This window comes from Rhinolophus ferrumequinum, chromosome 11 (assembly GCF_004115265.2).
Source record: "Rhinolophus ferrumequinum isolate MPI-CBG mRhiFer1 chromosome 11, mRhiFer1_v1.p, whole genome shotgun sequence".
NCBI classification, from domain to species: Eukaryota; Metazoa; Chordata; class Mammalia; order Chiroptera; family Rhinolophidae; genus Rhinolophus; species Rhinolophus ferrumequinum.
In genome coordinates this window covers 60,860,197-60,887,253 of record NC_046294.1, presented here as the reverse complement: position 1 = coordinate 60,887,253, position 27,057 = coordinate 60,860,197, and the positions used below count along the sequence as shown (strand labels likewise).

Below are 27,057 nucleotides of genomic sequence, written 5' to 3'. Positions count from 1 at the left end.
TCTAAGAGTAAAAGTAATCAAGGCATACGGAAAGAACAGGAGAAAGAGAGAGCATATTGATCAAGGACAACACCACAAAGGATCTTATGGTAAGGAGTTTGGACTTCATTAAAACACAGAGAGAGCCAAAGAAAATGTTTAAGCAGAGATATAATATTAAATTTGTGTATCATAAATCTCACCAATAACATCAAAGGAAGACCAGTAGTACCTATTCCAAGTGAAAGAGGATGAGTTCCAAACTAAACCTATCACTGGGGTGGTGACAAGGAATAGGTTCCACAAAGAATAAGGACATGGAATCACCATGACTGTCCCTGGAAAGGGAGACCCCGATAAGGAAGAATGAAACTGGCCCTTCCCTAAGACTCTGGTTTGAACAATTCGAAGCATAGTGGTAGCATCCATCTAGAGACATAGAGCTGAAAGGGCAATCGTTTCTGTTGGGGAAAAAGAGAAATATTATAGTTTTGGACAAGTTGTATTGGAGGTACTCCTGGACCGAGCTATCTTGTCGGTGTTGAATACTCTGATGTAGAGCTCAGGAAGAATAACAGGGCTGGAGGTAGCGATTTAGAAGTAACTGAATAAAAATGGTAATGTGAAATCACAGGATGAAATGTAAAAGAGATTGTATAAAAGCACAGGAAAAAAATACCAAAGACAAGACCCCAGGGAACACTAATCCCTAAGATGCAGGGACAGGAAGAGAGGCTCCCCCAGAGATTTCCAGAGAATGGAGAAGGCAGGGAAGTGAGAGGAGTGCCAGCATAGGATGGCACCACAGAAGCCAAAGCATAAGAGATTTTCAAGGAGGAAGTGGTCGATCATCTAAAATACGGCAGCAGTGAGTAACCCTCAACACCCCTTCCCTACCCAGATATAACCCAGAGCGATTCTCCACTTCATGCTGATATTTCTTAGATTCACCATATAAACAGATGTGCTGATTTCCCCCTCCCCCTTCTCTGAATCTTCTCAATGCTTTTCTCTGTAAGTCTAAGCCTTGCTCTCACATCTGCTTGTCTCAAACACTGCAACACAGTCCAGCAACATATGCCACATAAGTGTTTGTTGATTACATTTTTTTTCAAAATAGTATGGTGTCTCCTTGTCTGGTATTACAGATATTAAACTGTGAACCATTTGGCTCTGTCTATCCCTTGTCTGTTCTCCTCTCATTTTCTGAGTTCATGTTTTCTACTAAAGATAAAACATACTTCCCTAAATACTATTTTTCTCCTTTTTTACTTTTGAAACATGACTTTTCCCCTAACTGGACATTCAGGCATAAACAGCCAGTATATTTACACCATTTCGAAGCAAAAGTGAGCTAGAAAACTGATTTTATCAGCCTAAAAAATATATATATAAGAAACGAACTTGGTAAGATAAGAAACAAATGCATGTACTTCTCAGAAATAAATTATTCCCAAGTTGCCGGGCTTCTCTGGGGTGACTTTAGTAATCAGACATTGGTCCAGAGAAGAATGACTGAACTGCCTCATTTCTCACTCAGAGTGTTGATTATGTTTGTTAGATTGACTTTTCTGTACTGAATTGTGACTAAAATCTTATACTCCTCATTGTCAATAATTTAACAACTGCCGATTGTCGTATTGTATCTGTATCAGTTCTTTGGAACAATTTACCCCTTTCCAAAATATTCTCTGAGGAATAATGTCTCAGATGAGGGGCTGCTTACACTGAAAAGAACAGGTTCTGTTTTTCCGATGCAAATGTATATGCATCCGTGTGTGTGTGCATCCATGTATATGTGCTTGCATGTGTTGGTATACGTATTGATGTGTGTACATGTGTGTGACTGTGTGTAAAACCCTAACTGCTCCAGAGGACAGATGCTATCAGTGTTTTTCTGGTTAGCAGAAAAGATAAGAGGATCATGTACCCAGTTAGATAAAAAAATATTCTATCAGATGAGCATTACATAGGACTAAAACAATTCAACAAATAAACCACAAATAACAACAAGAACAAACAATCTCCTTGTTATTAAAATGTTTACTGATACATGTTCAAGAGCTTCTGGTAGTAAAAATGTCTTTATTATAATCTAACATGATGATATATGGGTGCTTAAAATTACTCGGTTGAAGTGAAATTTAATTGAAAAGATTAGTGTTACATGGTAGGTAAGAAAAATAAAGGCCCAGTCTATGCTAGCACATGCCGAATGGCACATCCTGAATTCTTCCATCACATACAAGTCATGACTCCAGTATCCCAGTCTCTGAATAAGAATGCTTTTGTCATCTCTTATTTCACTTTTACAACCTATTTTTTGCTTTTACCATTGCTTATTTTCACTGCCCTTTCTATGGTCTTCCTCTCATAAAATGCCCTTGTTTTCTGATGTCTTCATTTTTCCCTCCAACCTACTTCAGGGCAGCTTGACTTTCTTAATCATTTTGCGATTACTTGGACAACTTTTTCAGCCACACCCTCAAATCTCTTGCATGCCTATCTTACACTTCACTCAATTAGCTACATCCATTCTATAACCCACCTGCGCCAGTTCTATTTCTAACCTGTTGAGGGCTACTAGAGAAAATCATAGAACTCTACCCATTCTTTCATGGTGCACATCAACTTTGTCTTCTTCCTCCTTTTCTCCTTCAGTCTCGCTCCACTAAAATCGGGTGTCTGTCCTCACCACTGCACCAACATTCCCCAATCGTGCCTCCAGATCCTAAGGACAGGTTAAAGTCCTATGCTCTCTGTTGGCTCTCACACTGTTGGTTATATTGTTCCTTTTGAAGCGCTTGCCTTTCCTGGCTTTGTGTTAGCACGGCACTCCCCATTACTACCCCCATTGTTCTTCTCTTCCCTTTCTACATTTTCTTTATCAAAATACAAAATTTGAAAATAGGGTACCTTCCCCTCCATGTATCCTTTAAGTATTGGTATTATCTGGAATTCTACATTTCTCCCTTGCTTATTATATCACACTAAACACTCTCATTGCGTGATCACATTCTCTCTAACCGTCTTACCAAATACTGATTTGTTAACAACACTTAAATATCTCATGCCCCACTTCTCTAAGTTCAGATTATATGTATAACTGCAATCTTGACATAATCTCACAAACATTTCAAAGTCAACACACCTAAAACTAAACTCCCCAACACACATTTCTCTTTAGTAAATGGTACTGATCACTCAAATAAGAAAAGTCAGAGTCATCCTAGCCTCCTTTTCCTTCCCTCCCACTCCACAAAATATCACAACAAATCCTGCCTCTTTGAACTTCTATATATAGTATGTCTTACTTTGTCCCTTTTCATCCTATGATCAGCAGTGCTCATCCGTCCTCACATGAATTATTGCAATAGCCTCTTAATAAGTGCACCTGACTTTATTTCTTCAAATCTATTTGTATAAAAGAGTCATCTATCAAAACCGTAAATTGAACTGTGTCAAATCCACATTTAAAATATCTGTGAAAATTAAACTGCTGGCCAGAGTGCAGACTTAATCAAGATGGCGATACAGATTGTTCCTGACTTCAGTTGCCCTCACAAGGAGACCAACTAGCAACTGTTTATAGACTAGACACTGTTGTGAAAATCCCAGAACCCAGGGGTGAGGCTGAAGCATGCTGCAACACAGAGACTGCGCAGGATCATATTAGAAGGGGAAGAGGGCTGCACTCTGACCACATCACCCCTCGCCTAGGCCGGCAGAGCCTCACAGTGAGACGGCCTTCCTGGGCCTATGGTTTCTCTAGTAGGGCGGTGGGGGGAAGCCCAAGGTGAACAGATAGCTCTCCCGATGTTTATGGGTGCTACCTAGGAGGCGCCCTTGGGTCTCACCTCACAGAGATCACTGGAGAAATCTGTGGGCCTTGACCACTGAGAATCAGACAGAAACAGAGGAGGAGCAGAGGGTTTACAGCAAACAACACTCAGGTGTTGGCAGACCACGTTGCTCCTTGCAGCTCTGCCTGCGTGGAGATCCCAGACAGTGGCTCTATCCATCTGCAGAGCTGAGCTGGTGGCCCTGTCTGTCCAGGAAGCTCGGTGGGCAGTTCTGCCGAATGCAGGTCACCAGCCAGTGAGCTCTATCAGCCTTGGAGCCTCACCTAATGCTTTTGTTCCAGTTGTTTAGCCTCACAGCCTTGCATTTCAATGAACTGTCACCTACCTCGAAGGGAAAGTCTTACCTCAGTACATTTTTTTGTTTGTTTCTCTCTAGGACCTTGGTTCCTTAAGTCTTGGCTGACTGGATAGCTTTATGGTAGCATAAATAGATTTTTTTTTTAAGTTTATTCAGCCGTTCTAGTTCTTTTCAGAGGAAGTTTGTCTAATCTATCATAGCTAGAAATGGAAGTAGCTGTTTAGTTCTAATATGTGCCACACGTTCTGTCTATTTGGATTGATTACGGGGCATGTAGCATCTAAAATTTTCAGGCTTTTAGGTTCTGACGTTTATCTGGCTTCTTATATAGTGACTATTTCTAAAACTTAATCTCACACCCAGAATAGTTTTTGATTATTTACTGGTCTTCTACAGCTTCTGAGTTTTCAACAGTAAACCATATGTGATAGATGAGAGAAGTTAACAATAGACTTGCTTTCGGTGTGTGTCATGGGGATATTTTGTCACGGAAAAACGTGTTGCCTCAAAGTGAAATGTGAATTGAAGACAATCCATTCTGCGTTTATACAGATATCAAGGTCTCTGGGGCATCTTGTAATAGCTCTTTTCCTTGTGAGTAGAGAGACTCTTCATAACTTTCCAAACACTACACAAATGGGCATTTTATCAGAAGATGAATGCAATGGTTTAAAGCAATTATTTGTTTATAGTTTCAGGGAGAAAAAAACGAAAACAATTCCAAGGTGTGTGGGATACATGGATGTGTGTACAACAGAAATTAAAGTAACTCCTCTCTACATTTTCATAAACAAAACCAGGTAACGTTGGACACAGACTTGGATCAAAGACCGTATTAATAGGTTGTACTGGTTCAGTTTTGGTTTCTAGATTTAAGTAAACTGAGTTTGAAGCCTATATATCGCTGGGTGACTTACTACTTTTCAAGCTGAAGTTTCCTCATGTAAAATGTGAAAATCTAAAAATATCTAACTCATGGGATCATACTATATGAGTATATATAATACCTGGCAGAGAGGAAAATAGATATAGTGGTTAGAATGATTCCAGGCAGACAGCAAACCCTAAATACATGAATATTCTTACCACACTGTAAGTTTTCATTTGCCAGGCTCTAACGCTGAAGAGTGGGTAGGGAATGAGTTTTTTGCTCCTTTTAACCCTCATATGTAGGGCTCTGTAGAGAAATTGGCATATGAAGTGTTGCTTGTCAGGTTTTGCTAAATGAAAGAGTAATGTCAAATAGTACAGAAAGGTTGAAGAGAGTACGGGGAAAAAATATTAAGTCAGAAATTATGAAGTCGCTGGTGACCTGTTATAAGAAATAAGGGAAGAAGATATATTGAGGGCAGGGTGGTTATATTCAGCAACATCATCATGAAGTCTGCCTTATTGCTTAGAATTTAACTGCTGTTCAACAAAAATTGTTGACTGTTTGACTGAATATTGTGCTTAGCTTAGCAGCATAATAGGAGAAATTAGTCCAATTCACTGGAAGAGGGGTTTGCACACTGAAAACTGGAAGGTTATCCTAAGCAAGGAAGCTTCATGAGAAAACATAAAAAGGGTTATATAAGACTGTAGACGCAATAGCCTGCTCCTAATGTGCTTCCTTTATTTAACTGAATCATTTAGCTTACTATATTGCACATTTTCTGCAATTGCCTCAATTTCTGCATTTCTCCAAATGGCTAGAATGTGCCAAGAAAGAGATGGTGTAATTCACAAAATAATCTATTTACACAGATTTGTATCAGCTTCTCCTCTGTGAAAGATGTGTATGGTAAGGAAGCATTCCAGGAGGGATAAGACTGTAAACGTGAGGGAAGAATGCCTGCCATCCTAGAGCCTACACGGAGGCAGAATGGATGTCCCACCCATTCTAATATGTTTACTGCTGACATCATTTTCTGTAACCCCCAAATCTTGGAAGTCAGTCTACACTGACCAAACCCATACTTAAGTCACACCTCCTAAGATTGTATTCCTTCTACTATTAGCCCGTTTGGCCTTCCAAGTGAGGAAATACAGAAGAGAGCTGGGAAATTGGTAAAACTTTCTATGGCCGTGTAATGAATTGCCACAAATTAGCAGCTTCAAACAATATTCATTTTATTATCTCATACTTTCGGGAGGTCAGGAATCCATCTATGGCATAAGTGGGCTCACCACTGAGGGTTAAAAATGTTGAAATCAGGTGTTAGCCAAACTGCATTCTTTCCTGGAGGCATTGGGGAAGAATCTGCTTCCGAGTATACTTAAGTTTGGGCTGAATTCAGTTCCTTTTGGATGTAGGCCTGAGTCCCCCTTTCCTTGCTGGTTGTTAGCCAGGGATCACTCTCAAGTCCTAGAGACCACCTGCATTCCTGTACACAAAGCTCCCTCCATCTTCAAAGCCTTCAGTGGAGCATCTCCTCCAGCTCTCTCATGCCAAAGCCCCCTCATGATTGAATCTCTTTGTCCAAGAAGAGCCAGTCACTTTTCAGGGATCACGTGATTAGGTCAGACTTGCTGAGGATGATCTCCCTATTTTATGGTCAATTTACTTGGGACCTTAATTACATCTTGAAAATTCCTTCACAGCAGCACCTATCTAAATTAGTGTTTGATTGAAAAAGGAGGAGAAGGTGTGTGTACACAAGAGAGTAGGAATCTTGGATCCATTTATACAACTCAACCCTACTACTCAACCCTCGCTCTGCTCCCTATCCTCCATTACATGCCTCTTAAATGTGATCCTTCATAAGAAACATTTCTCAGTGCCGTCGTCATTGTATGCCATTACTTTGGAGGCTCTGTGAAGTATGGAAAGCACAGGAGTTTTGGAGCTGGAAAGATCTGGGCTTAAATCCCCTCTCTATTTGCTGTGGGATCTTGAGTAGATTATTAAATCCCTCAGAGTCTCAGTTTCCTCAATGGTAAAAACGAAAGCTAATAATAATTCCCTTTAAGGCCTGAAGAGAATTGGGAAAAGTAATACAAGGGCACTCACCTGTCCTATGCTAGACATATAGCAAACTTTACATTCCTGGCTTTCATTTTTCTCTTGAATGTTCTGATATAGCTACCCCCATCCACATCTACTTACTCTATATAAAGCCTTGGAAATGGGACAAATTAAGATTTATAAACCCCACAGATAAGTTAATTTTCAGTAAATAACCTAACCATTTTTTAAAAAATTCTACATTGTGCTTCCTTTTGTAATTAAACAATTCACTAGTGTTGACTGGTGTTAGCCATTAGAACTTTTATTTACAAGCACAATATCCTTCCTTGCTTTTCACCAGTATTTAGAGAGTCGAAGAACTCCTACTCCCCCATGGGGGGAGGGGAGAAATATTACATGAGGACAGCTAAGTAGTCAGTAGACTCCCACAATTAGGAAAACAACAATCCCAAAATATCTGTTAAAATGCTATCAGTAAGAGATTTGGCAGGATGATGATTACATGTGGGTAGAACAGCAGTTTCCATAATAATTATGTGGATTGCAAGCAGGTTTTGAAAAAATAAAAAAAAATGCTGGGAGGCGGCCTAATGAATGTTCTCATTAACCTTAATAGCGTAGGGCAGAGAATGGACAGGATCATTTTGAAGGGTCATTTTATAAGGCACATCTGATACTTTTTTCCTTAATTAAAAATGAATATATGTATTTATCTGAAAAGAATTCTCTATAATTTGAAGTTTTTAAAGTCTGATTTTTTTTAATATCATATAACATTTCTTGAGTATTTATTACGTGCCAGACATTATAACAACAACGATAAGGAGATATCCAACACATAAAATTTATAGGCTACTTGGGAATATAGAAATAAATGTACCTAACTTTAATACGATGACAAATGCAAAACGAAGCACATTGTGTTACCTCTATGAGAGCAGAAATCTTGTTTTCTTGTTTACTGTTATACCGCCACATTTAGAATATTAGTTACCCAATATTTGTTCAGTTTATGAGGGAATAAATGTCACGGTATTTTGGAAGCAGAGAGGAGGGAACTGTTGAGCCCAGGGGAGCTTGAGAAAGGTTTTTATAAGTTGCATTAAAGCTCAGTCTGTCTGCTTGATGGATAGGTTGGATTTTATCAAACCAAGAAACACATGAGGAGGTAAAAGGATGGCACTCTGTGCAGAGGGAATAGCATACTCAGGGCTTGGAGGTGCAAAAGTGTGGCATATTCGAGAAGTAAGAATCAAGATACAGGATGTGGAGTCCAGCATAGGGGATAGAGTCAATGGAATTGGAACAGCTATATATGACGTCAGAGGGGTAGTAGTTTGGGGGAGGGGTCATCACTTTGTGAGGGGTGTAAATGTCTAGCACATTGTTTTGTACACCTGAAACTAATAAAGAAATAATAATACTATGTCTCTAACACACAACATGTGTGTGGTTGGTGTCAGCAGTACCAATATCATCATGATAAGCAGGACTAAGGAATTCAGTGCGCAAGTGTAACTGTGTATGCCTGGCACACCCAATCCGCACCACCCATCCACAGCTCCCCGTCACTCTGCTCACATCTCCCTGATACACATTTAATGACTGTAAGAACGGTCATTCTGATGCCTACATTTTAAGTCCAGTATTGTTCCTTTTGAAACCCTTTGAGGTAATTTATTTCTGCTGTATACCCATGGGAGATGCCTCCCCAAGAACTGTGGCATTATACTAAATGATCGTGTTGCCATTTGAGAGTTCAACTAGTGACATCCTCCTACCCATTGTATGTGATTAGCCTTCCAGGTAAATGAATTAAGAAATTGTAAATGTAAGAATTAAGAGTTTGGAAACACCTAGAATACTGATTGTGGTGATCAGGGAATAATCTCAGGGAGGCAGGGCAGGAATGTGATTTTCAGGAAGTGAGGATTCAGTGACTAGAAACCTAATGAATTATACTTGTGGAAAGATGGAGTAGGAAAGACGTTCAGTCTGTAGGAAAAATGAGGAAACTTCCAATGGGCTGGAAGTCGGCATTGCCCATTGAAGCAGGTCATGCCTAATGGACTATTGGCTCCTTAAGGGCATGTACTGGAACCTACCACAGTGTCTACGCAGATTGCATGCACAGGGTAAGGATTCAAAATGCTTATTAAGTTAATAGATTGGAATGAATAGAACATGGAGACACTAAAGAATAACCCAATGCAATTTTCCATGCTACATATATTTTTATGTTTTCTGTAGCAGTAACTTAAAACATACATTGACAGAAAATGAGAAAAGGAATGAAAGATTATACGGTCTGCATTTTACAGATTTAGATTTTTGTAAGGGAGACAAAATTTAAAGTTATTTAGCATCTCTACACTAATATTCAATAATTCATAAACCTTTTTTCTTCATAATTTTCTCAGAATTATTTTTCTTCCTCACAGGTTTCCACATTCCAGAAATATATTTTGATATTAAATCTAGTGGTAGTAAACCCTGCAGTAATTGTCATATAGCCATAACTGTTTGTATGCTTTATATACCAGTAATCCAATACAATGAATGATAAAAAATAATAATTCTCAAGTTATAATATTTATATTATAGGGATATAATGGTATAGAGTATCCGATCTTTTACAGTTCTATATTTTTTTTTCTCATTTGTTTGAATGCCAACAGCTATTATTCAGCATACAAAAATATAAACAATAGAATTGGGTGGGTTAATATGGTGCTGGAACCACATGTTAACTTGTATTTTCTTTTAACATTCAAATCCATTGTCTGTGTACAGGATAGATGGATATCCAGGAGAAAAGAAATTCTAGAGAGCATATAAAGGGAAATATGATCATCACAGACCGCAGCTTGTATTAATTTCTTACGTTTTCACCCTAAACCTATTCTCTTCCTGTATTTTACAATCTAGGACATGGAGCTACAATAGCACTTACAATATCACTAATCTTCTCTCACAAACCATAAAAATTCCCCTTCACCACCTATTATCCACACATCTAGTCCTAGAGATTCCTAGAATTCCTTACAAATAAGGCTCTTCATCCCCACTGCTACCATGTTTCCCTGAAAATAAGACCTACACCGAAGATAAGCCCCAGTTACGAACATCAGCCAGATGGACGCATTTAGTACGTTATGACACTGTTTCTGAAGAAGATGACATGACTATTTTGAATAAATGTAGATTGTTGTACGTGAAAAAATAAGACATTCCCTGAAAATCTTCCCTAATCCGTCTTTTGGAGCAAAAATCAATATAAGACCCCGTGTTATTTTCAGGGAAATACGGTATATAAGACCCAGTCTTATTTTCAGGGAAACACGGTACTGCTTTACTTCAGTCTTGCATAGATTTCCATGACCATTGCAACATATTGTCTAACTTGATTCTCTACCAGTCATCTACAACCACTCTGATCTGTCACTCACACTGCTACCACAGTTCATCCAATTCTCATCTCTCTTTATATCATTTCCCCCTTAGAAGTCACCTCTAGCTCCTCATTACCTAAATGGTGAAGTTCAAAACTTTTGAGATGGTACAAAAGACCATTCACAGTTGGTCTTCCTCAACTGACTTTCTCCTTAGTTCACTATCCTACACTATACCTAGCTACAATGCTTAATATTCACTATTCCGATTCACAAATGCCTTCTCATTTTGTAGAATATTTCAAAATACTACTATTGCTCCATTATCCACATTTTTCAAACTCAGTTCAAATCTTCTCTTTCTTCCTATGAAGGTGGGTCATGGTTCATATCTATAACAATACTCATTTTTACGTGGTCATTTATTTATATATCTGTCCTCATTCTTTCTCTAGACTGTGAGCTCTTGGAGTATAGTATCTAAAACTTATTTAACTTATATTTTCTGTTTCGATACAATTTCAGCACATAGTAACTGTGGTAGATTACATTTTTCTTCCCAATATTCACTGATACTCTCTAAGGTAAAAATCATGCATACCTATCCCATTCAGGTCAGGTTTGGCCATATGACTTGCTTTGGTCAATGAAATGTGTGTCACTTCTAAGCAGAACACTTAAGAACCATTGCATGGTTCCATTACACTTTCTGTTTTTCTCCTCTACAAGGCAGGCCATATCCCAGAAGGAAACTGCTCTTTCAGACTATATCTCAGAATGAAGGTGACACAGAGAAGAGTTACAGGCTTTTTGCAGTGAGAAAAAAATAAATGTTTGTTCTAAACCACTGAGATATTGGGACTGTTCACTGCCACAAAATAATTTAGTCCAAGATAGGTACATATTTAATAAATGTTGAACAAAATAAGGAAAGTTATAGAGATATAGAAGATGAATTTTGACTGGAGAATTCCAGAGTCACTTTTGTTTAAAACAAGAGCTTTCTTGTTTAAATCTTTCAATCTTCTGATTGAAAACTGATCAGAATTAAACTTTTATGATTTGCTAATTATGAGAATTAATGGGAACTGTAGTTTGAGAGGAGAAAGGGGGAAGGGTAGATTTATATATTTTGGTAAAGAAATCTTAGGAAGAAAATGAAAGTAAATTCTTGCTATAAGAGCATGTCCTTAAGATGTCTGCAGGGAAGATTTAAAGGAATCTAAGGCTATCTACTGAGGAGGTGTTTTGAGAATGGGTGCATATTGAAGATTGCTCCTTATTTAAGCCAACCTAAGTAAGTTACACGTGTTTTTTCCTGTTTCAAATGTCCAACTTACTCTGTTTCTATAGCCAAATAAAGACTGGATGCCTGACTAAAAGAACATCCAAATTTAGAATATATATGTATACTCAATTTTTGTTATTCACAGTAGTTATGTTCTATAAACATGCACCAAACACTGAATTAGTGAATACTGACCATTGCCCCTACGGGAAATACAGGTTTACATTTCTGTGAGTTTCTAGGCACACATTTTTATCAACCATCCAATACATAGCAGTGCTTTATGTGTGTTCCTGTCTAAAGGCACTGATTTCATATAGATTGTGATTCATTAATGTTAAACTCACAGAAAATAGCACTTTACTCATGCCTGAATGCAGCTGATTTAACGTATATATTTTCTATGTAAGGTATATCACAGCCTACTTGTACTTGTGAACTATAGAGATAAACATGCACTATGCTTGGGGGTTATTTTAAACAGAGAAATCAACAAAACACACACACACACACACACACACACACACACACACGCAAAAGACTCGACACTGAGTTGACCACGAACAAGACACATGAAAGATGAAACAAGAAAGCAGAGGTTTGCCTTATTCAATCTCAGCTGGGAATGTGCACATAAGGAGGCACTGTCACTCTGTGCGTATCTGCCAATGACTGCAAAAGTGCCATGAGTATTGATTTGGGGGCTGCAGGCTGCAAATAAATTTTAGCAATTAACTGAATTTGCAGACACAGAATCTTCAAATAATGAGGATCGACTCATTGTCAGAGATACAGAAAAAAATAATGAAATAGATTATGAGGAGACAGATAAAATGCCACCCAGTGAGAAAAGAGAGAAATTAGATAAATGGATGAATGGATGGATGGACGGACGGACGGACGGACGGACGGACAGATGGATGGATGGATGGATGGATGGACTGATAGGTAGGTAGGCAGGTAAGTAGGTAGGTAGATAGATGATTGATAGATAGATAGATAGATAGATAGATAGATAGATAGATGATAGATAGATGATAGATAGATAGATCTAGAAAAGTGCTTTAAATGTGATACCTCTCCTGTTTGTTTCCTTATCTACCCCTCCTTTTTTTTTTCCTGATTTGGTAAAATATGTCACCCAAAGGCATTAAAGTAATGCCAGAATCTTGACAGTCCACTCTATCAATGTACTTGAAAGCATTAGACAGTAGAAAAGTAAGCTCAAGTTTTTCTTGGCATTTCATTTGACTTACTTTATTCCTTACTTAAATACACCCTATCATCTTAACAAAAATCATAAAAGAACACTTTTAGGAAAATGTTACTATTTAATAACCTGAATTCAATACAGCCCCATCTAACTTAGCCAACATGGAATGAACTTCCTTGCGATTTACACAGCAGATATTCCCCAATAAATTTAAATAGAATAACCCTGTTTTATCACATAGATATTGGAATTTTCTGTTTACACACAAACTCTTCTATGATTTTTATTTTGCTGTTGAATGAAAACAAATGGAGCAAAGTTATTTTAAACTCACAACTGTAACTTATAGGCTCCTAATAAAATATCATCTCTGGCTAAATTCTTAAGAGATTTATAACTTAAAAAAAATGCTAAAAAACATGATGAAAGATGAGTGATTTAACACTCTGGTTCTGACAGGTTTTTTTTATGGAAATATTACCCCAAAAATGTTTATCAAGTCAGGCTTTTCCAATCCCCATTAAATTCAATGAATGAATTGTGAAGGGTAAATAAGACCCATTGTAATCTTACATTTCTTATGTAATATTCACAATCATAATGTTACATAAGAGCAAGCTAGCATTAACAAAAGGAGCAATTTAAATCTCTTCTTCCTTGGAGAATGGTGCTTGACAAATAGAGTTTCCTGTCCCATTTGCAGCACGCCCAAGCATCTCCTCAAGTGCCAATGAGAACCACACTCTCATATCAGTGATATAATAAACCCTCCAAAACAGAGGGAAAAAGTGAGGCAAACAAGCCCACTTCATTTCAACTTGTCAGCTTTAAATAAAATCTTCTGCAGCTGAAAATGAGTAACTTGAAGGAAGAAAATGTATGAAATAACAAAATTTAACACTGGGACAAAACATATTGCATTATTATTTTTTTCCTGATCTACCAAGAAGTTTTTGAAATTTCAGCATAGATAAATTTTAATGAAATACCTTCTTGTCAAGGAGAAAGAAATGGTTTATTTTGTTTATTTTTTTTCTACCCATCGACGTCTGAGGAAACATCTCACGTTGTCTCAAGCCCCTATGATATCTTAATACATAATCTATGACCTTTGAAACAACTCTCATTATCAATTTTTAAGTCAGAGTTGATGTAGCAGAGCATACTGAAAAGAAACTAAATGGCTTCTTTTCATTTACATTAATTAATTACTTCCATAATAGTCTCCCTGGCACTGATTTTATGTGCAAAATATTGGAGCATGCTTTCTGCCTATAAAAATGAAGGACAGAAATGCATTTGAAGGATGACAACAATAAGTTAACAGTCTGATAAATAGAAATATCTGAATAGCAATGAAGTAAACAATGATTGTTAATATAAATCCTTTCCTTCATCCTTTCCCCCATGCCCACTCCCCACCAACCCAGTTTTCTTCAAACACTTTCCTGCTTTGCATTCAGGAGGCTCCAATCTATTCTTCCCTTCAAACCTTTCCATATTCCTTCTCCTCGCTCTTTGGTGCTACTTTTTTACATTGTTAAATTGTCCCTTCACTTTCTTTATATTTCCCGAAAGAGCTGTTGCATCTCTTCAATGGAAGGACAGTGCCACTGAGTCCCCGCACATACATAACACAAGTTGTATATATTTCAGTGGGAGAGAGGATGGAAAAAGTCATGTCTTTTTTGCCCCTAGATGTGACCAAGTTTGATACAAACATCATTTCATATCTATTATTTCCAATATTCCAAATAAGCTTAGAATACTTTTCCTTATTCTGTTATACTCTTACCATTATAACATGAACTCTCTGATTTCAACTCTTTTAAAATTCCTAGATTGCTGTGAATGACCAGTGCATGGAACGATAGCAGTGTTGAGTATGATCCCTGACACCATCCTCAACGACACATTGTTCAGTTTTTTCAATCACTCTAAAGTAAAACATAATTTCATACGTGTATTTTAAATGTATTAGAGACGTAGCATAGGATAAGAAAGAGTATATGGACTATGGACTACAAAGGACTTCAGTTTGAGGCTCTGAGGCTCTGACAAATCAATATTTAATAGAATGACCATAATCAGCAAGTTTTTTTAACGTCTCTGTAATTCACTTATAAAGTGTAAAAAAAAAAAAAAGAGAGAGAGAGAGAGAGAGAGAGAGAGAGAGAGAGAGAGAGAGAGAGAAAGAAAAAAAGAGTATCATGTCACAGGATGGTTAAATTAATAGTAGACATGCTTTTAAAATATTTTTTAATTCTTATTTTATGATCACTATAATAAATACTGTAAAGGGAAAGAACGTGTTTACAGTTAATGTGACCTAGTTATAAAATGTTCAGTAAATAGTATGAATCAGTGATATTATGCAGCTTCCAGGCATACACTCTGTTTAGCAATCAGTGAAATGCTGCCAGAGCATTAGATTATTCTCTGCAGTTCAAGGTAAGTGAGGTTGGTGCCTTCCAGCACTCTTTAGCCCAAAGTTTCCATTATGTTTCACATTTTGTATTCTAACAAGCTGCTATCTCAATCATCATGCAGGTGTAATACAAGACCATGGTGTGGCCTGAGGTAGCCATTTAATTACATCTTTTTCAAAAGGAAAACCAATGGAATCATTTGCTTAGGAGATATCTGTTCTAAACTAAGGGGTTTTCTGTTTCCCCACAGTGATGGCTGGGCTGACAGGTATGATGTGACAGATGGATATCAGCGAGAAGCTGTTGGTGGAATCACAATCAAGCTCCAATCTCCCGATGTCAAGTGGTTTGATGATTATTATCTGAAACTCCGGCCAGAAACAAACCTTCGGAACCCTTGGTTTCAAGAATTTTGGCAGCATCGTTTTCAGTGCCGACTGGAAGGGTTTGCACAAGAGAACAGCAAATACAACAAGACTTGCAATAGTAAGCAGATTTATTGTTTTATTTAAAGTGGACAAAGCTAAGGCTCCAATTGAAATAAACTGTGTCATGGGGAAAGTGGCTGTAATATGTTAGAGAGGAAGACTCGTGTATAAACAGAGTGGGGATTGCTACTTACAGTGATAAACAGGTTCTATTCTAAGAAAAACATCAGAACAGTGTTCACTCTATTGAGATTCAAAATGTTTAGATTATTTATATTATATCGTTCAAAAAATTGTCACTGCGCTAAAAGGATAATGTGAGCTTCAGAGTGGGACTATCCTTATCGTCCTCGATGGCATCTATGTTCTGCTCATTTTGATTATCTTCAGTAGCTGGCACAGTGCGAGGCACATAGTAAGGAATATCTATCTATATATATGTATATGTAGATAGATAGATAGAGATAGATAATTTATTTATTTAATACATATATTAAATATATATATATATGCACATATATATAAAGAATGAATAAGTGAATATTGAAGGAGAGAGCCAATTTCTACTTGCACCAATAAATCATAATAGTAGCAGGGATATGCTATGGATAATCAAGATATATAACCTGAACAGGGCCATTCATTAAATCATTCAGTAAATATACCAAATATTGCTGTAGTTGTAGGGGTAGCAAGATGAGAACTAGTTCCTGCCTTCAAGGAGTTTAGTGTCTATTGAGGGAGGTAGTCATGTTAACAAAAATATGCGATTCAACATTGTCAGTGCTGTAATGGTTAAATAAAAGGTTTGCTTATTATTATTTGTAGCACGTCCAAAAGAAATCTTTAATAACCAGGTAGGACCAATATTTATATATGCGAGGTCTGATAATTAAGGTTACAAACTTGTTGCAACGATGTTGCTAACCTTTTTATGATATCAGAGGGATTATTCATTATGAATATGTGCCAAGTGGACAAACTGTTAACCAAGTTTGCTATTTGGAAGTGCTGAAGGGCTGCATGAAAATGTTAGACGACCTGAACTTTTCGCCAACAATTCATGGCTCTTACATCACGACAATGTACCAGCTCACACGGCACTGTCTGTGAGGGAGTTTTTAGCCATTAAACAAATAACTATATTGGAACACCCTCCCTACCTGATCTGGCCCCCAATAGCTTCTTTCTTTACCCAAAGATAAAGGAAATGTTGAAAGGAAGACATTTTGATGACATTCAGGACATCAAGGGTAATATGATGACAGCTCTGATGGCCATTCCAGAAAAAGAGTTCCAAAATTGCTCTGAAGGGTGGACTAGGCACTGGAGTTGGTGCATAACTTCCCAAGGGAAGTACTTTGAAGGTGAGCATAGTGATTGATATTCAGCAATGAGGTATGTAGCACTTTTTCTAGGATGAGTTCGCGAACTTAATTGTCTGAGCTTGTATGTCAATGCTCGCAAAGATTTAGGTTTGTTAAAATTGATATGGGACTTGTTGGTACTGCCTTATCCGATATTGTGTAAAAAGAATTCTATATGAATTTGCATAGGAGTAAAATGTCTTATTTGGTGGTGTAGGCATCTTCATCTGTGATTCACGTATCAGCACCAAAATAAGGAAAATAGGAACAAGGTAGTTTTTCATAATGCATCTTCCCCTGAGTCCATATAGATTGTATGTTTTGGGTATCAGTTCATTCTTTTGTGAAATGGTGGAGATAGTAAATGGTGGTTTGTGGTTGTTTTTAAATGTTAGTATTTGGTAAAATAAGATCTTAGCAACCTTAAATCACTTTCTCTTTGTGTAGGTGGGGAAGAGTGTGATGCTGGAGCGTGGGTACTATACTGGTCAGTGAAATCCAGAAATCATTGAAGCATGGTGTAAGACTAGGTTTGCTTCTCTCTCATTTCAGATTCTGCTAGCTCTTGTCCAAAATCTTCAAATACTTATTCATCCCTTTGTTTTTATTTTCGTGAAGAAATGTGTGTTAATCAACAGCATTGTGATTATGTTTCACAATTTCAATTTTTATAACTGTTTTCATATCTTTCACAAATTTATTCAGTTTCTGAAGGACACAGAATTATTCCCCTTCCTGAGATTTGGAAAGCTTATGCCTCTCTGCATTCTGATTCTATGATTACATAAAGATTAGTTTATGTAGCTACATTAGGAGTTATAAAGGGTAAGCAGTAGATCTGATCTCATCTCTTTACTCACGAGTTAGTGACAACCCCTAACCAGTGTGGCTAAGGAAATTTTTCCAATTGGTCTTTATGCTCTTTTGTACTAATATTCTTCTTTTCCCACTCCTTTTTGTCAGAAGTGTCTTTTCCCTTGTTTCTCTTACTCCTTGGTTCCTGCTGGAAGTCTTATTTAGATATATTCTTGGAAAACTCTTTGGTTGATTTCCATGGGAACATTATTTCTGTGGAAATCGTTCTGTAAAATCCTTCACTTGAACCTGTTGCTATAGCTCTCTGCTTCTCACATGAACCCTGATGTGATTTCTCTGCTCAGAATTTGTTCCATACTCCAGTACTGAAAAGCACTCTTTAATCCCTCACCCCCTTGAGATCTTATCTGATAACAGATGTCAATTTGTATGTAAACATGAACACTTATGTTTAATATTTCAATTAGTCTTCTCAATAAGGGAAGCACTATTATATCCTTATTTTAGAGATAACAAAACCAAGATTTAAGAGACAAAAATGACTTGTTCAAGGTCAGATAACTATTAAATACTGAAACTTAGAACTGAACTCAGGTTTGTGTAGAGTTTAACCAATATGCTCTACTAAAAAGGTACAATATTATAGTTTTAAAGAGTCACCATGAAATTTTAATTATATAATTGTCAATATATATGTCATGATACCAAAAAGAAAAATAAATCTTAAAATTATTTGTGTATGACTATGGAATACAATAATACTCAAATTTTCATTAATCTCTACTTTTGATCATATTTTCTGTTTACTCAAAAATCCTTTTAGCATCTCAATCCCCACCTTCAAAAAGGCCTATGTAGATTATTCATATCTGTAACACTGCCAAATATGAGTAGAATTTCCCTAAATATAAGGTACTTAATTAAGTCCTTTTATCAGACAGGTGTGCATAAGACAATCATTTTTGAGTTGGAATGGTAAGAAAGATTAGGAATTTATCATTCATTGCAGACAAGAAAGTTTCACTTTGTTCATTGTCTACAGTAACTTAAACCTAATAGATAGTTCAATAAGCAAAATGTCTTGATACAGAGTGGAAATACCTGTAGCTGAATTTCTGATTGTTTTTCTTAAGAGCTTCTTGGAAGGCAAACTATAAAAGCTAGGAGAGGTATCTTATTTATAGTTTTAAGTATTATAAATAAAACTTTTATGAACATTGGTATTTTTATGATTAACATTTGAAATTATTTTATGTTCATTGCTCATTTCTAATTTTCACCATGCATATATCTAACAAAAACCTTGTATCCAAAGTAGATGAGGAACTCTCAAACTAGATATTAAAAAGGTAATTGACTTGAAGAAATGTGCACAAGACTTGAACAGACACTTTAGAAAAGAGGATGCCCATATTTCTAATAAACATATGAAAAAGAGCTTAACTTCATAATATGTAATGGAAATGACAATCTAAATCATAACACAGTACAACCACATAGAATGTTTAAAGTTAAAAAAAATAATACCAAGTGTTGGCAAGGGTACAGAGCAACTTGAACTCTCATGCATTTCAATGAAAGTATAAATTACCTCAACCACTTTGGAAAACTGCTTGGCAATACCCGCTAAATCTAAACATATGCTTAGCCTATGACCTAGCAATTCCATTACTATGTATACATCTAACTGGAATTAGGATATATGTCTTCCAGAATGTATGTATCTTTCTATATTTTCTAAACATTCTAAAATGAATGAAGGTTATTTCTTCCAAAAACCAAATACAAAAATAGAACTTCAAAATATGACTTTAGGGGGCCGGCCCGGTGGCTCAGGCGGTTGGAACTCCGTGCTCCTAACTGCGAAGGCTGCCAGTTCGATTCCCACATGGACCAGTGGGCTCTCAAACACAAGGTTGCTGGTTCGACTCCCGCAAGGGATGGTGGGCTGCGCCCCCTGCAACTAACAATGGCAACTGGATCTGGAGCTGAGCTGTGCCCTCCACAACTACGATTCAAAGGACAACAACTTGACTTGGAAAAAATCCTGGAAGTACACACTGTTCCCCAATAAAGTCCTGTTCCCCTTCCCCAATAATAAAAAAATCTTTTTAAAAAATGTATGATTTTAGGACCCCCCACCACTCACACACACACACACACACACACACACACACCACATTTTTATGGAAAGCACATTCATTTATGTATGGTGTGTGTGTGTGTTGTTGTTGTTGAATATGTACGTATAGTAATATGCATAAAATACACAAATCTTAAGTGTACAGCTTGATGAATTTTTACATATATACATCTCTGTAGCTAGCTCTCAAAGCAACAATGTCAGAAAGTTCAAAATGGCAGCACATATGACAGTCTAAGTATTGATTTTCTTTCAAGAAAAACTTATGCAACTTCATAATATAAATATTAAAAAATAAATAACTGTGCAATGGCTATACTAGCAGATGCTTCATAGAAAATTGTCCAATTGGAACATAGCTTATTACTAGTTCTCTCATTTGCTCTTTGTTTTCTATTTCTCCAATTTGTTCTTTAATTCTTTATTCCTCCTTTTGGATTAACCAATACTTTTTATTCTATTTTACCACCTCAACATTTTGTTTCATCTCTTAGTATAATTCATTTAGAGTTTTCAAGAGAAATTACTAACTGAATCCTTACTTTAATACAAACTAGTTTAAGTTGGTTCTTGTTTATAATCAAGAATCTTGCAGACAATTTAGTCTATTCACCGTCTCATACTCTTTTTGCTATTGCTATATAATTTACTTTTATATGTTATATATATTATTATACTACTAAGCTTTGTTATGATTTTTGCTGAAAATGGTCAATAGTCATATACTTACCCACTCCAGTGCCCTTTATTGCTTTATCTGTGATTCTTTTAGCCCGAAGAATTTCCTTTATTATTTCTTGTAATGTAGGTCTACTTCCAACAAATTACATCAGCTTCCCCCAGCCCCCACATTGGGGATATCTTTATTTCACCTTTATTTTTGAAGTATCTATTCAACGAGTATAGCAATCTATATATGCAGGTTTTCTTTTGGTTAGGGGTCATTTTTAAAAACAGCATTCCATTTTTTCTCTGGATTCCATGATTTCTTTGAGAAGTAACTATATTCTTAATGTTATTCCCCTAATGGCAATAAATCTTTTTTCTAAGCCTTTATGGTTAGTTTCTTTTTAGTTTATAGCTGACTATGATGAGACTAGGAAAAAATTCCATCATATATTTCTTTATTAGGGTTTCCAGAGCTTTTTAAAACTGTGGATTAAAGATTTGCATCATTTTTTAAGTTTCCCAGATATTACTTCCAGAAACATTCCTTCTCTTTTGTTTTGCCACATTTCTCTTTGTTCCTTCTGGTACCCAATTTTGCCTATGTTAAGTCATTTGACTCTCACACGTCACACATTTTTTTTTTCTAGTCTCTCTTTCATATCTTTTTCTTTCTCTATATATGCTTCAGTTTGACTCTTTTCTATTATTCTGCCTTTGATTTCACTAATCATGTCTTCCCTGCTGTCTAGTTTTCTGTTAACCAAAATAAGAAGTTCTTAATTTCAGATGTGGTGTTTTACAGTCCCAGAATACCCATTTAATTCTTTTTATAGATTCCAATTTTCTGTTGAAGTTTTTCTCATCCATTTTTCCAGTCTTGTACACTATTTCCTTGAGTATATTGATTATATGCTCTTGATTATATGTTCTTGATTGATTATATTTACTTTAAGGTCCTTCTTTCTAATTCTAAAATATAGATCTTCTGTCAGTCTACTTCTATTGACTGATTTTTCTTAGTTATTGTTCACATTTTATGCTTCTTGACTAATCTACAATATGTTTTCTTTTATGCCAGACAATGAGTAGAAAAATCACCATAAAAATTGTATTTTATATTATTTTTCCACCAGTGATGATTTAACTTTTCCAGATTCAAAGACATTGAGATGGGGTAGGTTGCAATATAAGGTAGTAGCAGTCAACCTCTGGTTAAAGTCGTTAAGGGACAATTGGCACAGAATTGTAATTGAAAGTCTAGTACACTCACTACCCAGGATGACTGACTCAGTCAGATATTTACTGTTTTTGAGCTTTGCTCTCCGGCCTCCTGCACCATACTGTTTCTAAGTTTGACATGAATCTTGAGGAGAAATCTAATTGAAGTTTGAGCAGTTTCCATTTCTTAAGTGAGGCTTCTCTTCCAAATAATGTAAAACAATAGGAGATTTCAGTCTTCCTTTTTGAAATCTCGAACCTCTCATGCAGCCTCCAGAATCAGCAAATGAATCGTGATGGGAAAAATGGCTATCATGCATTTAGAGCTCCTGGAGTTTATAAACTGACATTCCAGATCATTTCAATGTCCAGATTTTTTTTCTGGTTGCTCTTTTTTCCATCAGTGTCACATACTAGGTGGAATTACACCTCTCCATCCCGAGCACAATTCATGTTCTTTCCCAAAACCTCAGAATATGACTTTATTTTCAAACAGCATCACTGCAGATATAGTAAGTTAAGATGAGGACATAACTGAAGTAAAATGAACTCCTATTCCAATATGACTGGTATATTTGTAAAAAGGGGAGCAGTGACACAGAGACAGAGACACACAGTGGGAAAATGCCATGTGAAGACACTGGAAGAAACTGGAGTGATTCAGGAGAAGGACAAGGGCTACCAAGGGTTAATGGCTACCACCAGAAACTAGGAAAAGGCAAGGAAGATTCTATCCAGAGTCGCTGAGGGAGCACGGCCCTGCTGACTCTGATTTTGGACCTCTAGCATCCAAAACTGTGAGAGAATAAATTTCTGTTGCTTTAAGCTACCTGGCTTGTGGTACTTTGTTATGGTTGCTCAAAGAAACTAATATTCCTTCATTCAGACCAACCTAGATCATCAGCCTTCCTCCAGAACCTGCAGATATTCTCAGATAATAAAGCAACTGGTACATCTGCCCACTTTTGCAGTTCTCCTCTGTTAATTCATTTTGTCTTTGTTGCTTCTTTGTATGTTCACTGTCTAAATTTTTTGATATTTGCATTTTTTTGGCATTCTAAAGTTATGCAGGAACAGAATTTTCATTTGCTTTGCAATCCATCCTGCCTAACACCTGAAGTTCCTCCTTTATTCTGAATCGTCACCCCCTGCAATCCCAATTTTGAGGTATAAATAAAGCCTGTCATTTGTAGTGACTAAAGTGTTTATACTTTTGTTAATTTTGGTTTTGTTTTTAAGCATTTCAAGATTTAAATTAGAATATTACGATAGCCCTTATGTGTTTTAACTGTGTGGTATTGTTAGAATATAGGTTTATACACTGTTAATTAACAGTGAGCTTGATTTCAGTAAGTTTTAACTTAAATTGCCTGATTATGTTAGATGTAAATAATAAGTTAAATCAATAATAAATTTAAAGTATTAAAATATAATTTAATTCTTCTAATTGTTCATTTAAATAACCTAGTAATAAAAGCAACAAAGACTTAAAACTATTTTCTAATAAGTGTATACTGTTCTATTTTTGAACCAATTTAAGGATCCATTTCCTTTACAAATATAGTCTGTTACCCACTGATATTCATTTATAGTCTCCTTTCTATGACTTCTCCCTGTCACCTCCAGTAACTTCCAGAGTTATCCCTTAACACAAACATTCTCGCCTGGCTGCCCTGAGGGTACCACAAACTTAACGTATCTAAAACTAACCTCATTATAACTTGACTTTGAGTTCCTTCTTTTTGCATCTCTGGTTAAATAAATGATGTATCCATCCACTCTGTCTCCTAAGATGCAGGAGTAAGTGATCCTTTTCTCATCTTCTCATCAACTGGTGACCAAATGCTGTTAATTCTACCGTATGACATCTTCCACACTTGTTCCCTCCTTCTCATTGCTGCCTGAATTCAAATCTTTATACTACGGCTGTGGTTTAGTTCTCCATTATCTTTCACCTTAAATATTAGAATAATCTCCCTCTTTAATCTTGCTTTTGATACCAGCTTCTCGGTCTTCCTTTTTATGCTGAAAGCTAGTCCCCAAGGTATTCATTCATCTACAGAATGAATCTCATCATGTTACAGCCATTCTTCAAGTTCTTTCTTATTTCTCCATTGCCTACAAAACGGAATCCCAATTCCTTTACTCCAGTCAAAACTCTTCAGTTTCATCATTTACCTTTTGCAAGTGTCATCTTCTATTTCTGAAACCCATGAAATCTGTCCTTCAGCCATTTCACATATTGTGCTCTTCCATTTCAGAGTGCCATGCCTACTTAAGCCCCTGTAATTTTACATATGCTAAGTCTAGCTTAGTGGAAACCTTACCTCAAGATAGTTGTCCATTCCGCTGAGCTTACGTTCTCATGCTTCCTAATAATTCCAGTTCCATGTTCTCAAAGAAACTGTGTTTCTCTTACATTTCACTTTCTGTGCCTTTTGTCCTTTTGTCTCATACCAATCCAGATATTGAATGCAGATCCTCCACTTCCTTAATTTTTATGCCACCAAGTAACCACTCACATAGGCATCTATGTGTGTAACAAACTACTAACAATAAAATGAGGAAGAGCTAAATGGGTTCAGAGCAATACAGAAATACTTCAGCCATGAGGGCATTTCCGGGGGCCTAGTAAGTTTCTATGTCTTGAGACAGTGGTGGTTACTAGGATGTGTTTATTCTGAGAAAAATTAATGTATAGCTATGATTTCTACACTACTCTATGTTAATGTTTTAATTAATTAGAGTTCACCAGCAAATAAAATTCCATAGTCACTATATGCAGTCTAGGATTTCTTCCAATCACAGGATTTCTTTCCCACAGTACTCTTCCCACCAACTCCCACTCCCCACTTATCTGCAGTCTGATACCATGGTGGCTCGATCCCTCTGCCTGTCTTTTCCTGTAACCATTACCTCCTTTCTCCTCAATATTTCAATACACCAAAATAAATACCTCTCTATTTCATATGTTGGACTGTTTAGTTATTTCTTTGTATTTTTGTCGCCTTCAAAATTCTAGCCTTGGGGAGGATATGCTCCCCTTTTGAACACAAAGCTTCTGCTAAAGTTACTTTGCCATACAGAAAGCCATTTACTCCAGAGAAAAAATGATGCCATTCCCACAGGAGACGAAGCAGCTACAGCAATATATTATTTTCCACTGTATTACACCATGTAAATGTAACTTTCACCTTGTTACACCAGCATGTAGACATTTTGTGTTCCTCTTTCTACATTAAGTTATGGACTTCTGGAGAAGAGGAGCTGTCTTCCTCATCTCTCCTTTCCAAATTCCTGGCATGATGCCTGGCATATAACAAGAATTTGATAAATATTGTTAAATAAACGTGACTTTATTTCTCTTAGACCATCCGTGTTACAATGGCTAGATGACCTAGAACAGTGGTTCCCAATCTGTATCATCGTTGATTTGTTAACTAGATTTCTTATGTGGTTGAGCATTGTCTGTAGAACGAACTAAGCCTCACATATCCTTGTGTGAACATGTGTATTGTTATATACAGAGGTACCTTATTTTAAAGCACAAGCTGTTGCAATTAACAAATTATAAATTAACTTTTTTTAATTACTGAAATCATAGGAGTTTATTGCCGCTATGTATTTCCTATGTCAAAAGATACTAAAAGTACAAATAATGTTTATGGAGTGTATGGAGATTTTTGAGACTAAAAGGATTTCTTATATTCAGTAAAGTCAGTTCCACTAGCTTGGAGGTGTTTCTTTTCCCTTCCTGTTACAGTAAGCTTCCAGGTATGTCCACATTTTCTCTGATGAATATATCTCATGAGAACTGGAAGTAGGTTAGTTAAAGGATACTTCCTTAAGTATCAGATTTTTTTTTGACATTTTGTTTGCATTTAAAATGTGTATTAGTGGTTTAGTCATTATTCAAAACACTTCATCATCTCTCAGTCTGGAAACATGACTGGAAAAACCGAAAGTGCATTGAGAGGAAATAATTGTCTGGGTGAAGAGTAGCTAGACCAAAAAAAAAAAAAAAAAAAAGTATCACAAGAGCCAAATAAAATAAACTATGTGCCACAGCTAAGCCCAAGTTTAGAGTTTCCTCATCCTTATGCTATATTAACATTTCCAAGATTGTGTTTGGAAAGAAAATTAATCCACTGTAGAAGAAGCATTCCATGGTTATATCTATTGGGATTATTGCCTTCTGCATCCATTTTATGGAGACTCATAATGTACATCAACACTTTAAAAAGGACAAATGGTGTAAAAATGTTTAAATATCCTTCTTTAATCTAGTGTCACCTCTTTTTGCTTTATTATGAGCTCAACCTTCTTTTATAATGCTGATCAGCACTGTACTTCAGGAAAGACTGCACTAGGACAATATTACTAACCATTCATTAAAGAGAAATTTGATCATATTATCCTAGGGTATGTGGTAAAATCTGCTGAGCAGAAGCCCAGCTCTGTCTTTACATCAGCCAAAGAATTAAGTTAATTGGAATTTGATGTGACAGTTTTGGCTTAATACAGGTCTTGGAGTTTTTACATTTTGATATTTTTTTTTTCTCCATCTTGGAGTCTGCTTTAAAGAAATAAATGGAATATAAAGCCAGATCAAGCCCCCAGATACTAAGATATCAAAGTTTTGAGAAACATAATCTGTCATGTTTTTTATTTTAATTCCAGAGTTTAAGAAATGAAAATAATTATCTATCCAAGTATATGGTAGTGCATGTAATTTTCTATGATGAATATCCACCAACAAAAAGGACTCAATGAGATCCCCAGAAGAAAGCCTTTGCACTGGAAACTGTGAAGTTTCCCAAACTCTTATGACACTGGAATTGGAACCTAAGATATATCAAAAGTATTTAAAATGAACTAAAGGGAGACCTGAAAAATTGGCTGAGTCAGTCAGTCACTTGAGGCATACAGGTGCATTGTAAAAAGCACTGGATTTAGAACCAGACAATCTATATTAAAAAACTGAATCTATAGCCACAACCAGGC

At 36.4% G+C, this 27,057-nt stretch overlaps 1 protein-coding gene across 3 annotated transcripts in view; it reads left to right on the top strand.

Annotated features, from left to right (window-relative positions):
- Positions 1 to 27,057, top strand: part of GRM5 (glutamate metabotropic receptor 5) — a 454,770-nt gene that overhangs the window by 301,302 nt on the left and 126,411 nt on the right. For all 3 annotated transcript variants that reach the window (XM_033121038.1, XM_033121039.1, XM_033121040.1), the window contains exon 4: positions 15,663 to 15,898. In XM_033121038.1, coding sequence (XP_032976929.1) covers positions 15,663 to 15,898 — 236 coding nt within the window. The remainder of the gene's footprint in view (positions 1 to 15,662; positions 15,899 to 27,057) is intronic.